At 46.2% G+C, this 18,197-nt stretch overlaps 1 protein-coding gene across 1 annotated transcript in view; it reads right to left on the minus strand.

Moving 5' to 3' along the window:
* Positions 1 to 18,197, minus strand: part of LOC130294074 (carcinoembryonic antigen-related cell adhesion molecule 20-like) — a 63,633-nt gene that overhangs the window by 34,514 nt on the left and 10,922 nt on the right. The window contains exon 2 of the mRNA XM_056543482.1: positions 6,431 to 6,781. Coding sequence (XP_056399457.1) covers positions 6,431 to 6,781 — 351 coding nt within the window. The remainder of the gene's footprint in view (positions 1 to 6,430; positions 6,782 to 18,197) is intronic.

An 18,197-nucleotide genomic window follows, 5' to 3' on the forward strand; every position in this document is an offset into this window, starting at 1 on the left:
CACCAGAGATGGACACTTTGAGTATCTAGTCATGCCCTTTGGCCTGTGCAACGCCCCTGCCGTCTTCCAAGACTTTGTTAATGAAATTTTTCGTGATCTCTTATATTCCTGTGTTGTTGTGTATCTGGACGATATTCTGATTTTTTCTGCCAACTTAGAAGAACATCGCCAGCATGTCCGCATGGTTCTTCAGAGACTTCGAGACAATCAACTTTATGCCAAAATGGAGAAATGTCTGTTTGAATGTCAATCTCTTCCTTTCCTAGGATACTTGGTCTCTGGCCAGGGACTACAAATGGACCCAGATAAACTCTCTGCCGTCTTAGATTGGCCACGCCCCTCCGGACTCCGTGCTATCCAAAGTTTTTTGGGGTTCGCCAATTATTACAGACAATTTATTCCACATTTTTCCACTATTGTGGCTCCTATCGTGGCTTTAACCAAGAAGAATGCCAATCCTAAGTCCTGGTCTCCCCAAGCGGAAAACGCATTTAAACGGCTCAAGTCTGCCTTTTCTTCTGCTCCCGTGCTCTCCAGACCTGACCCATCTAAACCCTTCCTATTGGAGGTTGATGCCTCCTCAGTGGGAGCTGGAGCGGTCCTTCTACAAAAAAATTCTTCCGGGCATGCTGTTACTTGTGGTTTTTTTTCTAGGACCTTCTCTCCGGCGGAGAGGAACTACTCCATCGGGGATCGAGAACTACTGGCCATTAAATTGGCACTTGAGGAATGGAGGCATCTGCTGGAGGGATCAAAATTTCCAGTTATCATTTACACCGATCACAAGAATCTCTCCTATCTCCAGTCTGCCCAACGGCTGAATCCTCGCCAGGCCAGGTGGTCGTTGTTCTTTGCCCGTTTTAACTTTGAAATTCATTTTCGCCCTGCCGACAAGAACATTAGGGCCGATGCTCTCTCTCGTTCCTCGGATGCCTCGGAAGTAGAGGTCTCTCCGCAACACATCATTCCTCCTGACTGTCTGATCTCCACTTCTCCAGTCTCCATCAGGCAAACTCCTCCAGGGAAGACCTTCGTTTCTCCACGCCAACGTCTCGGGATTCTCAAATGGGGTCACTCCTCCCACCTCGCAGGCCATGCGGGCATCAAAAAGTCCTTGCAACTCATCTCTCGTTTCTATTGGTGGCCGACTCTGGAGACGGATGTTGTTGATTTTGTGCGGGCCTGTACTGTCTGTGCCCGGGATAAGACTCCTCGCCAGAAGCCTGCTGGTCTCCTTCATCCTCTGCCTGTCCCCGAACAGCCTTGGTCTCTGATTGGTATGGACTTTATTACAGACTTACCCCCATCCCGTGGCAACACTGTTGTTTGGGTGGTCGTTGATCGATTTTTCAAGATGGCACATTTTATTCCTCTTCCTGGTCTTCCTTCAGCGCCTCAGTTGGCAAAACAATTTTTTGTACACATTTTTCGTCTTCACGGGTTGCCCACGCAGATCGTCTCGGATAGAGGCGTCCAATTCGTGTCAAAATTCTGGAGGGCTCTCTGTAAACAACTCAAGATTAAATTAAACTTCTCTTCTGCTTATCATCCTCAATCCAATGGGCAAGTAGAAAGAATTAACCAGGTCCTGGGTGACTATTTACGGCATTTTGTTTCCTCCCGCCAGGATGACTGGGCAGATCTTCTACCATGGGCCGAATTCTCGTACAACTTCAGAGTCTCTGAATCTTCTGCTAAATCCCCATTTTTCGTGGTGTACGGCCGTCACCCTCTTCCCCCCCTCCCTACTCCCTTGCCCTCTGGTTTGCCCGCTGTGGATGAAGTGACTCGTGATCTTTCCACCATATGGAAAGAGACCCAAAATTCTCTTTTACAGGCTTCATCTCGCATGAAAAAGTTTGCCGATAAGAAAAGAAGAGCTTCCCCCATTTTTGCTCCCGGAGACAAGGTATGGCTCTCCGCTAAATATGTCCGCTTCCGTGTCCCCAGTTACAAACTGGGACCACGCTATCTTGGTCCTTTCAAAATCTTGTGCCAAATTAATCCTGTCTCTTACAAACTTCTTCTTCCTCCTTCTCTTCGTATTCCCAATGCCTTTCATGTCTCTCTCCTTAAACCACTCATCATCAACCGTTTCTCTCCCAAACTTGTTTCTCCCACTCCTGTTTCCGGTTCTTCTGACATCTTCTCCGTGAAGGAGATACTGGCCTCCAAGACGGTCAGAGGGAAAAAATTTTTTTGGGTTGATTGGGAGGGCTGTGGTCCTGAAGAGAGATCCTGGGAACCTGAGGACAACATCCTAGACAAAAGTCTGGTCCTCAGGTTCTCAGGCTCCAAGAAGAGGGGGAGACCCAAGGGGGGGGGGTACTGTTACGCCGAGCGCTCCGGGTCCCCGCTCCTCCCCGGAGCGCTCGCAACATCCTCGCTACTGCAGCGCCCCGGTCAGATCTACTGACCGGGTGCGCTGCGATACCGCCCCCAGCCGGGATGCGATTCGCGATGCGGGTGGCGCCCGCTCGCGATGCGCACCCCGGCTCCCGTACCTGACTCGCTCTCCGTCGGTCCTGTCCCGGCGCGCGCGGCCCCGCTCCCTAGGGCGCGCGCGCGCCGGGTCTCTGCGATTTAAAGGGCCACTGCGCCACTGATTGGCGCAGTTGGTCTAATTAGTGTGTTCACCTGTGCACTCCCTATGTATACCTCACTTCCCCTGCACTCCCTCGCCGGATCTTGTTGCCATTGTGCCAGTGAAAGCGTTTCCCTGTGTGTTCCTAGCCTGTGTTCCAGACCTCCTGCCGTTGCCCCTGACTACGATCCTTGCTGCCTGCCCCGACCTTCTGCTTCGTCCGACCTTGCTCTTGTCTACTCCCTTGTACCGCGCCTATCTTCAGCAGTCAGAGAGGTTGAGCCGTTGCTAGTGGATACGACCTGGTTACTACCGCCGCTGCAAGACCATCCCGCTTTGCGGCGGGCTCTGGTGAATACCAGTAGTAACTTAGAACCGGTCCACTAGCACGGTCCACGCCAATCCCTCTCTGGCACAGAGGATCCACCTCCTGCCAGCCGAATCGTGACAAGAAAGAAGCATATTTTTCATTAACATGCTATTGGAAAGTTATTCAACATTCATTAATCTAAAATATATCAAAAGTTTATTTGATGAGAGGTCCCCTTTAATAAGGTGGTTCAGGCTACAGAAAAGCAGAACAATCATGTGCAAATCTTTATTCTGAACAGGGTTTGCTGGTAAACAAAAAGCTCAATGTATAATAATAGGTTCTAACGTATAAACATATTGTAGGTCAGAAGTAAACAATATAAAAAATACTGTGGGATGTACCGTTCCTCTGCTGGTGGGTTATTTTATACAGCCTACTTCCGAGAAACGCGCTTCCAACAAAACCTGTCTGCTCAGCCAATCAGTTGGCGCAGTGGTGTCACATGACTGACCAGTGACTGGTCGAGCGGTCAGGTCTTGTATCATGGAAAATCAGGAAAAGGAGACCTGGATGCCAGGCGCTGTTCCGTGCTTGTGTCCCAAAGAAACAAATGGAGGTAGGTAGTATTAATAGTACCTATGACGCGTTTTGGAGGAGCACCCTCCTTCCTCAGATTGGCATCTGAGGAAGGAGGGTGCTCCTCCGAAATGAGTCATTGGTACTATTTAATAAATATACAGTACCTCTTGGTACTATTAATACTACCTACCTCCATTTGTTTCTTTGGGACACAAGCACAGAACAGCGCCTGGCATCAAGGTCTCCTTTTCCCGATTTTCCATTCACTGAAGGGACCTGGTTTCCTGGTTCCTGTGACCTGTTGGGCATCGGCAGTTCGGTTGTATTCCTGCATATACCCCACTTAACAGGGGTGATAAGCGCACATTTCATCTTCAATAGGTGATGGCGAACACGGGTTGGCGACCACTCCCATAAACCCCCCCCTACGGCTATATACCCTGGGGTAATACACGAGGCGCGGTCCCTCTTTTTTCGCCTTTCTTTTTCAGGTCTTGTATCAAGCACTCGTCTCGGAAGTAGGCTGAATAGATGAGCGGTAGGGACCAGAAGCATAAAAATGGGACCTGCAGCAGAACCAGTGGGCAACCAGGGGGAAGTAAATACAGTATAGCTATTTTTTTTTCTATATCTAAGCATTATATTATTTATTTTATTTAAAGCATTGGAATACCCCTTTAAATTATTACCATATATACTCGAGTATAAGCCGAGTTTTTCAGCACGATTTTTCATGCTGAAAACGCCCCCCTCGGCTTATACTCGAGTGAACTCTCCACCTGTCAATCCCTTCTCAGTGGTCTTCAACCTGCGGACCTCCAGAGGTTGCAAAACTACAACTCCCAGCATGCCCGGACAGCCGCTGGCTGTCCGGGCATGCTGGGAGTTGTATTTTTGCAACATCTGGAGGTCCTCAGGTTGAAGATCACTGATGAAGGGATTGACAGGCGGTGATGACCGGGGTCTGGATGATGACGAAGGTCGCAGTGGTCTTCAACCTGCGGACCTCCAGAGGTTTCAAAACTACAAATTCCAGCATGCCCGGACAGCCAATGGCTGTCCGGGCATGCTGGGAGTTGTAGTTTTGCAATATCTGGAGGTCCGCAGGTTGAAGACCACTGATGAAGTGATTGACAGGTGGTGATGATGAAGGGGGGGGAATGATGATGACGGGGGTCTGAATGATGACATGGGGGGATGATGAAGGGGGGATGATGACAGGGTAATGATGAAGGGGGGGATGACGACAGGGTAATGATGATGATGGGGGTCTGGATGATGACAGGGTGATGATGTATTTCCCACCCTAGGCTTATAGTCGAGTCAATAACTTGTCCTGGGTTTTTGGGGTGAAATTAGGGGCCTCGGCATGTATTCAGGTCGGCTTATACTCGAGTATATACTGTATATTTTAAGTGTTAAAATAGTACACATAGGGGGAGATTTATCAAAACATGTCCAGAGGAAAAGTTGCAGAGTTGCCCATAGCAACCAATCAGATTGCTTCTCTCATTTTTTGCAGGCATTTTCAAAAAGGAAAGAAGTGATCTGATTGGTTGCTATGGGCAACTCAGCAACGTTTCCCCTGGACAGGTTTTGATAAATCTCCCCCCATAGAAACTATACATCGTCCTACTGAGGAAAAAAAGCAAAAGACCACATAATGCTAGATTGATGAAAAAGCAAAAAGGTTATTAGTTCCAAAATTGCGAGATGAAGTATCCAAACATTTTGGCCCGGTCCTTAAAGGGGTATTCCGCTGCTCAGAGTTTGGAACAAACTGTTACCAACGCTGGAGCCGGCGGCGGGAACTCGGGATGTCATAGCTCCGCCCCCTCATGATTTCACGCCCCACCCCCTCAATGCAAGTCTATGAGAGGGGGCGTGAATTTCCCTACTCTGCCCGCCTATAACTTGCTAATTTTTCCGTGTATTGGGCTGTATGAGGGCTTATTTTGCGCAATGATCTGTAGTTTTTATTGTTACCTTTTTTGTGTATATGTGACTTTTATATTACTTTTTATTCTTTTTTTCTGGGATGTGATATGACCGAAAATTTGTGATACCAAGTATGTTGTTTTATTTATTTATTTTTTTGTATATTTTTACACACCCATAGGCGACTATTTATATTGACTGCTAATATTGATCACTGCTACGCAGAGGCATAGCACTGATCATTGTTATGATGAAGCGCATATAGCGCGAAATAACCGGTTATCGCCTCACTCCTGAGCGCCCGTTACAGCATGGTCCCCGTTCCGTTGGTCTAACCATCATATATTCCTGTCGCTAATCCAATGGTGAGTGCGGGTATTTTGCTTCTGAGCTTATCTTCTATGCACAATTGATTTTTCCTTTGTTTTGGACCTTCCCAGCACCACCATAGCTGACGGCCTTATCAGACCCGCCTCCGTTTGAGCTGTTCGACTGGATCTTAACCCTGTCATTTCTGAATTAATCGCAAGTAGCGCTATCCCTTCCTTTCTTATTCACCTACGGTATTTTATTAAATATAATGGCCCTCATTTACTATTGTAAACCCGACTGGTTTTGTCGGGTTTTTTGGGCGCATCTTTGTCTGCGCCATGTCGCAGACATCGTGCGCCAGTCTGCGACACGATGCGACATTTTTTCCCGACGGACCCGATGTGGATTCTCCCAAACCCGAAAAAGGGGCGTAACCCGACATTTCTGAGCTTTCCCACGTATTTATAAAGGTTTCCAACCCGAATTTGTTGAATTGTTGTGGATTTTTTCCCGACAACTCAGAGGAGTTGGAAACCAAAACCAACAAAACCCACGTGCGACAAACAGGAGGCGACATAATAATAAATACCAAAGCAATCGGGTAAGAAAGCAACATAGACTTACAACCCGATTTTCTAAATAAATGAGGGCCAATGTGCATTCAGACATTGGCATAAAAAGAGTTTGGTGCACACAATACTCACCATAGACGGTCAGGGTCACAGCTATGTCTTCTTGTTTCCCTGTCTGTATCTTCGCTATATAATTCCCTCCATCAGTGATAAGAAGATCTTTGATCTGTAATGATCCATTATTGAAAGGTAAGAACCTAGGACTGTACAGAGGTCCAGGAACTAATGGGGAAGAACTACCAGGAAAATATGCCAGGATCTGATACTGAGAAGATGAATCTGGTCCTTTAAACCAGGAGGCAGTCTGAATGTCCCCAGTGATGCCGGTAACACTCATGGTGACGGATCCATTAATAATCGGATACTGAGGGATCAGGATACGGTCCATTCCACTGGTCAAATCCATTGTGAGGCCGAGGAGAACTACAAGAGAAAACAGATTCTGTTCAATAACCACAATCTCCAGATTATAAAAAACATACAATGGCTAGGTTCATATCAAAATAATTTCTTTATTTATATGGCGCCCACATAATCTACTGTACATAGCCTGTAATCACTCAAATCAGTCCCGTTTCCTAGTCTGGCTCACAATTATACCCCTAAGGACATTAGTTTTTTTTTGTTTTTTTTTTGTTTTTTTTTGTTTGCACTCTTTAGATTGCATACACTGTCCAATGTTGTGCTATAGTACAGCATTGATCAGTGTTATCAGCACTTCATTGTCACAGGCTGCCATGGGTCCCTGCAGCATTGGAGCACCGATCGGCCGACGAAGCGGCAGGTAAGCGCCCTGCCGCCTCTCAGCTAATCAGGAGACCGCAATTTCACTGCAGGTGTGTGGTGTCCCAGTACCAATGGCTGTCCTGTGGCTTCGGACTGCTTTGGGCAGCCTTGCAGCACAAGTGTTGGGCCCAGCGGAGGACTTCTTCTTTTAATTATGTTCGTAAGAAATTAATATATTTTCCAACAATGATCTTGTTGTTGTTATTCTGATATATGTTATGTATGTGTTACTGTACCGCATGTGACCCTGCCTGCCAATGGAAACCCTTAAATTCTTCACCATATAGTATAGTGGGGGGAGGAGTTGCCCCAGTTCAGAGTTGAGCTCAGTCTGAGCACCAGTGTGGTTAAGGTGTGTTGTGTGTAGAAGCCTCAAGGGAAGTCCCAGATCAAATTTATTTAATCCGGTCATTCTGCAAGGATCACCCGCATGGTGGAAGTTCATGCCCTGGCGGAGAAAGCTACAATACCTTCACAGAACCCTACCTACCAGGATCAATCAACCTGTCTTTCAAGTCAGTGTCCATTCATTTGGTAAAAGCACCACAGGTCCCAGCAAGGCAACAGGGCTCCCAAGGGGTTATGTTGCCCTCTCTCACCCAGCACCAGACTGTCTGTGTAATACCATCTGCACCCAGCTCAGTAAAGACAGTTATCCGTAACCTGTGTGTTCATTTACTCCCTGTGTCTGGCCCAGGAGAAGCTGGATAACGGTGCCCTGGCGTCACAAAGTGATCAGGTATTTCCCTACAGCACCCGTGGCTACCACAGGTGTCCCGATCAGCTTTGCCGAGATGCTAAGATTAGATTTTTCCCATTTTAGGTGCCATAATCAACTTTGCAGCATCTAAAGGGTTGCACTTCATATAACGGGAGCAGGACTCCCATAATATGATGACTCTGATGTCCTAAAGGGGTTACATTTAAAACTGACCTATCAGTATGTTTTTGAAGTGTGGGAGGAAACAGGAATCCCAGGAAGAAGACCCATGCAAACACAGGGAGAACATACAAACGCCTTGTCAAATGTTGCCCTTAGTAGGATTTGAGGCCAGGACCCCAGTGTTGCAAGGCAAGACTGCTAACCAGCGACCCACCATGCTGCCAGCCCAGCTGTGCTCTATTCGGGGCTTTTGTTACAGAATGAGCTTGATTAACGGGACAAAAACAAAAATGCTGCATGCTGTAGTTTTTTATTTTTTATTTTTTGCCAGTGCCAAATGGAATCTGCAATGAAGGCCCCAAAAAGAGCCTACGATGCAAATGTGAAACAAGTATTAACCTTCTTGTATAATGTGGTGCATGTCAAAAACAGAGAAGTCAACAACAGCAACAAGATGACTGTGCTTACTGTACTAGATTTACAAGCAGCAATGTGATTGGCTATAATGGGCAACACTGCTACTCTTAGGCCATGTTCACATGAGGAAATTTCCATGCAGAATTCCGCATTAAAATTCCGAACAGAGATTCCGCAGCAGCAGAGTCGAATTGATATCAATAGGATTCTGCTGCGTTGTACACATGGCGGCATTTCCGCAGCAGATGTTTTTGTTGTGGAAATCCCGTCCGGAGTCCACAGAAAGAATAGACGACATGTCCACATAAAAATGCATCACCTTCTATGAGTGATCCTAGTGCCAGCATGTTCTGCCAGAGCTCCGCTGTTGGGGGAACGTCTGCACAGAAATCTGAACATATCATCACTTTCATGCTGCCTGACACACGAGTCATTCGGGTGGTCCTAGGTGGCTTCTGCCTGTCCCCCCACACACCTAATTAATAGATCTCTCCCAATACTCAGACAGAGAACGATCTATCCAGGGGCGGACATATCGCTTGTGCAGCCGGTTCAGCTGCACAGGGGCCCAGCGTGGGAGGGGGCCCGGCCCGCCCTCACACGCTGGGCCGGTCCTACCATCGGACCCAGTGCACAGGGCCGCCATCAGGGGGTAAACCCATACACTTGTATGGGGCCCGGAGCTTCAGGGAGGCCCGGACGTCCCTGTACTTTTTTTTTTCCGGCTAGTCAGTGAGTGACTGCGACTGTCACTCACTGACTCCTGGCTGGGTACCCGTCAGAACTATGACCGGGCCTCATAGTCTGGGGGGCCCGCAGGACTATGAGGCCCGATCTTTCTAGGGCGCAGGCCCCTTAAGAAGTACGGCAGGGCCGGACAGGCCAGGGGCTGATGGGAGTCGACGTGCCCCGCGCAGGCACGCACGTCTACTCCAGTCACCTGACCTGTCCCGGCGCGATCTCCAGTCCAGCAGCCTCCCGACGGATCCTCCCCGTGCAGTGACACTCTGACAGGAGCAGCAGCTGCACCGAACCCCGGCAGGGTGAGTGAACGGGGGTGTGTGTGTGTGTGTGTGTGTGGGGGGGGGGGGGGATGGGGGCTATGTTGTTTGCAGACTACAATGGTGATGAGAGGTGCAGGGGAACTGGTGCTTGGGGTGTTATAGGGGTGATGAGAGGGGGGGGGTTATGGGGGTAATGAGAGGTGCAGGGGGTGTTATGGGGGTAATGAGAGGTGCAGGGGGGTTATGGGGGTAATGAGAGGTGCAGGGGGGTTATGGGGGTGATGAGAGGTGCAGGGGGTGTGATGGGGGTAATGAGAGGTGCAGGGGGTGTTATGGGGGTAATGAGAGGTGCAGGGGGGTGTTATGGGGGGGATGAGAGGTGCAGGGGGTGTTATGGGGGGATGAAAGGTGCATGGGGAGGTTATGGGGGTGATGAGAGGTGCAGGGGGTTATGGGGGTAATGAGAGGTGCAGGGGGGTGTTATGGGGGTAATGAGAGGTGCAGGGGGGTGTTATGGGGGGATGAGAGGTGCAGGGGGTGTTATGGGGGGATGAAAGGTGCATGGGGAGGTTATGGGGGTGATGAGAGGTGCAGGGGGGTTATGGGGGTGATGAGAGATGCAGGTTTAGTGGATACAGTGTATAGCAGTATTATATTTAGTGGGTACAGTGTACAGCAGTATTGTATTCAGGTTACAGTGTCTGGCAATATTATATTTAGGGTACAGTGTGGGGCAGTATTTTATTTAGGGTATAGTGTGTGACAGTATTTTATTTAGGGTACTGTGTGGGGCAGTATTATATTTAGTGGGTACAGTGAATAGCAGTATTATATTTAGTGGGTACAGTGTATGGCAGTATGCTATTCATGGTACAGTGTGTGGCAGTATTATATTCAGGGTACAGTGTGTGGCAGGATTATATTCAGGGTACAGTGTGTGGCAGTATTATATTTAGTGGGTACAGTGTATAGCAGTATTATATTCAGGGTACAGTGTGGGGCAGTATTTTATTTAGGTTACACTTTCTGGCAAGGTTATAATGATTACTGTCTTCATGCAGAGGATGAGGATCTGCTGACAAAGTGAGGAGCCAATGATGTCTGCATGTCAGACTTTGCAGAGAAGATGGAGCTGGGGGAAGACCTGGTCTCTGGACGAGATGAAGAAGAAAAGAAGACGTCACTCAGGTCACTGACATCATTGTGTGTTCTTATGACTGTCCCATCAGAGCTGTAGTCACTTGTAAGTTCTGCAGTGATGATGGGTAAAACTGTGTCCAATCTGTGTCTCTTCAGCTGTTACAAAACTACAACTCCCATTGCCTGAGGCTCTCCAGACATGATGGGAGTTTTAGCTTTCCAACAGCTGGAGAACCACTTCAACCGAGGTGATCGGTGGGGGTCTCAGGCCTTGAGTTGTGTAAGGGGCCCCGAAATTTCTGATGGCAGCCCTGCCAGTGCACATATGACAGGGAAACCAGTCTTGCCCAGTCACTAAACTGCTACTTACATCTGCCCATGGGGACTTCCTGGCTGAGGTGCGTGCAGTGAGTGACGTCATCGCAAGCACCTGGACGCTGACGTCCAGCGCAGAGCGTGCGATGATGTCACTTATAGCGCGCACCTCTGCCAGGAAGTCCCCATGGGCAGATGTAAGTAGTGCAGGCCAGGTAAGAGTGTGTGGGTGAGTGAGAGTGTGTGTGTGTGTTTGTTTGTTGGGGTTAAGCTACGCTACCTTATGTGGGGAATCTATGCTACCTAATGTGGGGAATATATGCTATGCTACCTAATGTGGGGAATCTATGCTACCTAATGTGGGGAATATATGCTATGCTACCTAATGTGGGGAATCTTTGCTACACTACCTAATGTGGGGAATATGTGCTACGCTACCTAATGTGGGGACTCTATGCCATGCTACCTAATGTGGGGAATATATGCTATGCTACGCTACCTAATGTGGGGCTACGCTACCTAATGTAGGGAATCTATGCTACGCTACCTAATGTGGGGAATATATGCTGCGCTACCTAATGTGGGGAATATATGCTACGCTACCTAATGTGGGGAAATTATGCTACGTTACCTAATGTGGGGAAACTATGCAATGCTACCTAATGTGGGGAATATATGCTACATAATGTGGGGAAACTATGCTACCTAATGTGGGGAATCTATGCTACCTAATGTGGGGGAACTGCTGCCTATCTAATGCAGATTAATGTGAGTTGCAGTGCAATTTTATGGCATATTACTTTTTTTTTTTGGGGGGGGGGGGGGGGGGGCCCAGGCACATTCTTTGCACAGGGGCCCTCTGTTGTCTGTGTCCGCCCCTGGATCTATCAATCAAGGTTGGTGGGAGCGAATAAGCTATTTAAAAAAAACCTGATGACTGGTGATTCAGGCAGCATGAAAGTGATCACAGGTTCCCTTTAAGTTAGTTCCATCCTATATACATAATCCATTCCATAACTAAAGATTTGTTATTCACATCCCATAAATACACAACACTGGGCGTAACTAGCTCCCGGTTTTATGCATTTACAGTAAAAAGAGAAAAAGGGCAAAAAAGTATTTGATCCTGATTTTGTACATTCGTCCAATGACAAGGGAATGATAAGAATGTAATTTTAATAGTCAGTTTATTAAAACAGTGAGAAACCGAATAACAATAAAAATAAATAATTTCAAATAAGTTCATTTAATTTATCTGACCCCCTACCAGTCAGCATGATTTCTAACCTTACTCCCATAGAAAATCTAAGGTGAGAGCTGAAATTTAGAGTTGTCACAGTCAGCCTTGAAACATTAAAGGGGTACTCCGGTGGAAAACATTTTTCTTTAAATAAACTGGTGGCAGAAAGTTAAACAGATTTGTAAATCACTTCAATTAAAAAATCTTTACCCTTCCAGTACTTATTAGCAGCTGTATGCTACAGAGGAAATTCATTTCTTTTTGGATTTCTTTTTTGTCTTGTCCACAGTGCTCTCTGCTGACACCTGATGCCCGTATTAGGAACTGTCCACAGCAGGAGAAAATCCTCATTGCAAACCTATGCTGCTCTGGACAGTTCCTGACACGGACAGAGGTGTCAGCAGAGAGCACTGTGGACAAGACAAAAAAAGTAATTCAAAAAGAAAAGAATTTCCTCTGTAGCATACAGCTGCTAATAAGTACTGAAAGGATTGAGATTTTTAAATAGAAAATCTTGGTTATTAAAGTCCACTTTTATCCTCCACGTCGTGTCCTGGTCGGTCAGCGCCGTGTGAACCGGTTCTTTTCATTGAAGCCCATCCTTTCTAATCATTTATGCCTGGCATTCTAGGAGACATATGTAGCTGACATTCATGTGAGAGCGGCATTTAGGCCTCGCACATTAGGGGCACTTGTGTTTGGCACCCTGGGGATTGCTTTGTTGGGGGAGATAGACCCTCATTTTGATGTGTGGTGACCCACGGTGTATGGTGGGACCACGTGGTGTAGTGGTGTAGGTGGATGGGGCAAGATGGTATTAACCCCAGGGTTAAGGTGTTGTTAAACCCTAATGTTTGTGACGCCAAAGTGGTTTTTGGGTACCGGAACCACCCAAACGGTATCTCTGCTATTCCAGTAGCTAGGCAGTGAAAATGAATGACCACAACCAGGTTATGGTTTAACGGAGGCTTTACTGAGGTCGGATAGGTGTTATTATCTTCATAGTTGGGCCAGAATCCCAGAGAGGTGGCCAGGAACCCAGAAGGACCTCGCAGCTTGCTGGGACCAATTATACTTGTAATAAAATTGACTTGAGGCTTGACCAGACTGTAGATAGTAGGGATGTAAGAAAAAATCGATTCTCGCGATAATCGCGATTTTTCATTTGCCGATACAGAATCGATTCAAAATATTTTTGAATCGATTCTTTTAGGGATGTGGAATTTTTAATAAAACGCACTTTATCTTACCTGCCAACGAGCCCCCGGAGCTCCGGTACAGGTGTTCGGTCCCCGGGCTGTATTCTTCTTACTTCCTGTTAGTCCGGCACGTCACATGGAGCTTCAGCCTATCACTGGCCGCAGCGATGTCCCGCCTCCGCTGGTGATAGGCTGAAGCTCCATGTGACGTGCCGGACTAACAGGAAGTAAGAAGAATACAGCCCGGGGACCGAACACCTGTACCGGAGCTCCGCGGGCTCGTTGGCAGGTAAGATAAAGTGCGTTTTCTTTTATTTTGCAGCCCGGACGGGATACCATGAGAAAAGTGCGCGCCGGAGTACTAGATCGCCGCTGTCAAAGCTGACAGCGGCGTCTATTGGGATCTATGAATGCTCCCAGGTGGGCGATATATCGCGATGTATCGTCACCTAGACGGTATCGCGATATATCGGGATATATCGAATCGCCACACTGGTATCGCGATTCGAATCGAATCGCCAAATTCTTGGCGATTCACACCCCTAGTAGATAGTGACAGCAGACATAGACTTGACTTACTGGAATGACTTTAGAATTGAGGCCTTCCAGGTGCTGCGAGAGAATTGTGATGGCCGCACCCTTATATAGGGGAGGGGGCTGAGCCAAAGCCCATTGGTCAAGCTGCGGATCATGTGTTAAACTGGTGCCCTCTGGGTAACATGTGATAACATGAACATAACATGTGACATTTCACAGGTCCTTTAGACATTTACTGGAGTCCTCCAAAGGTCCTTTATACTGACTATGTACATTGGCATGCTGACTCTAATCCTATTACATTAAATAACTCTATAATAACTGCAGGGGAGACACTGCGGGGGAGCCCCAGGTCACTGAGGGACTCAACCTGACAGGGCCTAAGTGTAGTGCAGGACAATGTCCTGTACTGGGACATCACAGATGGTTGGAGGGAATATTTTCAGAAAACAAATCACAGGACAGATCTTTGCACTGGCGTCCTCAATGTGTTGGTCGGTCTCGGTTGCTCCCTGGGCTTTGCAGTCACAATCTATTCTTTGATCTTTAGTTCCTCTCTTTGTAGTTGTTTTCCGCATTGCTCCACCTCAATCTCTTCTCTTGGCCGTACGTTCACCCAACCCCATGGCTACAGAGCACAAACCCTGAATTACAATCCTCCTTCTATCTCTCACCCGCTCCTCCACCTGTTCCATGACAGAGAGGGCCTGGGAGCAGACCCCGCACCAGCTGCATGCCGGAACAATACACTATTATGGGGAGGAATCAAGACGTCAGTACTTAGAAAGGATCTTGAGTCGGCTTTCTTGAAAAGTTACTGTAACCAGAAGGCTGGCGTGAGCATTCGGCGTATTTACCACTTTCTATTGTTTGCTACAGTTGAGGAATTAGGAGTTGTTGTAGCCAACCAATTTGGGCACATGTGGGGCCAACCTGGTGCCAGCTTTCCCAGAGTAGTTATTGAGAAGAAATCTGAGCTCTCGTTGGTTGCAAATGGAGAAGAAGCTCATAATTTCTGTTAAAGGGCTTATCCAGGATTAGGAAAACAGAGCTGATTTCTTCTAAAAAATTGCTTCTTTCTGTACACTGAGGCTAGCGATCTGTATATAACCTTCATCTCAGTGCTGTACACTGGTTCCTCTGTACAGTGGTCACTCACGTTACAATATTAAAGGGGCACTCCACTGGAAATCATTTTCTTTTTAATCAACTGGTGCCAGAAAGTTTAACAGATTTGTAAATTAAATACAGTGAGAATAGAGGATTTAAAAAAAATCTTAATCCTTCCAGTACTTATCAACTGCTGTATGCTCCAGAGGAAGTTGTGTAGTTCTTTCCAGTCTGACCACAGTGATCTCTTTGCTGCCTCCTCTGTATGTGTCAGGAACAGTCCAGAGCAGGAGAGGTTTTCTATGGGGATTTGTTCCTGCTCTGGACAGTTCCTGACATGGACAGAGGTGTCAGCAGAGAGCACTGTGGTCAGACAGAAAATAACTATTCTTCCTCTGTAGTATACAGCAGCTGAAAGGTACTGGAAGGATTAAGATTTTTAAATAGAAGTAATTTACAAATCTGTTTAGCTTTTTGGCACCAGTTGATAAAAAAAAAAAAAAAAAAAGTTTTTCACCGGAGTACCCCTTTAACCCCTTAAGGACTCAGACCATTTTGGCCTTAAGGACTCAGACAATTTAATTTTTACGTTTTCATTTTTTCCTCCTCGCCTTCTAAAAATCATAACTCTTTTATATTTTCATCCACAGACTAGTATGAGGGCTTGTTTTTTGCGCGACCAGTTGTCCTTTGTAATGACATCACTCATTATATCATAAAATGTATGGCGCAACCAAAAAACACTATTTTTGTGGGGAAATTAAAACGAAAAACGCAATTTTGCTAATTTTGGAAGGTTTTGTTTTCACGCCGTACAATTTATGGTAAAAATGACGTGTGTTCTTTATTCTGAGGGTCAATACGATTAAAATGATACCCATTATTACATACTTTTATATTATTGTTGAGCTTAAAAAAAATCACAAACTTTTTAACCAAATTAGTACGTTTATAATCCCTTTATTTTGATGACCTCTAACTTTTTTATTTTTCCGTATAAGTGGCGGTATGGGGGCTCATTTTTTGCGCCATGATCTGTACTTTTTTTTGATACCACATTTGCATATAAAAGACTTTTAATACATTTTTTATAATTTTCTTTTTAATAAAATGTATTAAAAAAGTAGGAATTTGGGACTTTTTTTAATTTTTTTTCGTTCACGCCGTTCACCGTACGGGATCATTAACATTTTATTTTAATGGTTCGGACATTTACGCACGCGGCGATACCAAATATGTCTATAAAAAATGTTTTTTACGCTTTTTGGGGGTAAAATAGGAAAAAACGGACGTTTTACTTTTTTATTGGGGGAGGGGATTTTTCACTTTTTTTTTACTTTTACATTTTTTTACATTTTTTTTTACACTTGAATAGTCCCCATAGGGGACTATTCATAGCAATACCATGATTGCTAATACTGATCTGTTCTATGTATAGGACATAGAACAGATCAGTATTATCGGTCATCTCCTGCTCTGGTCTGCTCGATCACAGACCAGAGCAGGAGACGCCGGGAGCCGCACGGAGGAAGGAGAGGGGACCTCCGTGCGGCGTTATGAATGATCGGATCCCCGCAGCAGCGCTGCGGGCAATCCGATCGTTCATTTAAATGGCGAACTGCCGCAGATGCCGGGATCTGTATTGATCCCGGCACCTGAGGGGTTAATGGCGGACGCCCGCAAGATCGCGGGCGTCGGCCATTGCCGGCGGGTCCCTGACACTGGCATCGCTCATATACCCGCCGTTATGCTTAGGACGTAAATGTACGTCCTGGTGCGTTAAGTACCACCTCACCAGGACGTACATTTACGTCCTGCGTCCTTAAGGGTTTAAGCAAAATCATTTTCTTTCAAAAAGTTATAAAATTTTGTAAAAGTAGTAAAATAAAACATAACCTATATAAAATGGGTATCGATGTAATCGTATGGCCCTACAGAATATAGATAAATTTTGACTATTAAAGGAGTATTCCAGGCAAAAACTTTTTTTTATATATCAACTGGCTCCGGAGAGTTAAACAGATTTGTAAATTAATCCTTAATCCTTCCAATAGTTATTAGCTTCTGAAGTTTTCTGTCTAACTGCTCAATGATGATGTCACGTCACGGGAGCTGTGCATGATGGGAAAATATCCCCATAGGAACTGCACAGCTCCCGGGACGTGAGTCATCAGAGAGCAGTTAGACAGAAAACAGCAACTCAACTTCAGAAGCTAATAACTATCGGAAGGATTAAGATTTTTTAATAGAAGTAATTTACAAATCTGTTTAACTTTCCGGAGCCAGTTGATATATATAAAAAAGTTTTTGCCTGGAATACCCCTTTAAGTGCATTGCGTAGAAATGAAACTCCCAAGAGGGGATAAGATATTTTTGCCCGGAATACCCCTTTAATATGTTGGTTCACCAGATCTGCTCAACAGTTTTTACCCTTAGAGTTCATAGGTAAATCCCCTTTGTTTCTAGGTATAAATAGTAACTAGATACTGTGTGTAATAGGAAGGAGTTATGAGGATACCTGCTCTTATGTAAATGCAATTCTGAGTTGTTATTTTGAATAACTAGTTTAGACAGACAGGAGCCTGAGGCCTGTAAAACCTAAGACAGGGTCATCTTTCCGTTCGGTTCAGCGCTAACAGTAGTTCTATGCAGTTTATTTATTTATTTACTTTTCTCAGTGGTTAGTACTGTTGCCGTATGTCGTTGGAGAACTTAAAGGGGTACTCTGCTGCTCAGTGTTTGGGACAAACTGTTCCAAACGCTGGAGCCGGTGCCGGATGTTTGTGACGTCATAACCCCGCCCCTCATGATGTCACGCCCCGCCCCCTCAATGCAAGTCTATGGGAGGGGGCGTGACAGCCGTCACGCCCCCTCCCATAGACTTGCATTGAGGGGGCCGGGCTATGAAATCACAAGCTCCCGGCGCCAGCGTTCGGAACAGTTTGTTCCAAACGCTGAGCAGCGGAGTACCCCTTTAAAATAGAGCCACATAGATGTCGTGGTTTGGATGCATTTAGGCATTTGAAGCCCAGTATATAAAGAGGATAAAAGATAGTCTGGACAGCGCTCCGGTATTACAGTATTGTCTCCTATTGTCCACTATACTTCCCAGAAAGTCTTACAATATATAATGGTGTCATTTTCCCGGTGAGACGTTTACAACAGCGTGTGCGCTAATTTACACCAAATAACTCTCAATCTCCCCAGG

Source organism: Hyla sarda, chromosome 10, assembly GCF_029499605.1.
Source record: "Hyla sarda isolate aHylSar1 chromosome 10, aHylSar1.hap1, whole genome shotgun sequence".
Taxonomy (NCBI): domain Eukaryota; kingdom Metazoa; phylum Chordata; class Amphibia; order Anura; family Hylidae; genus Hyla; species Hyla sarda.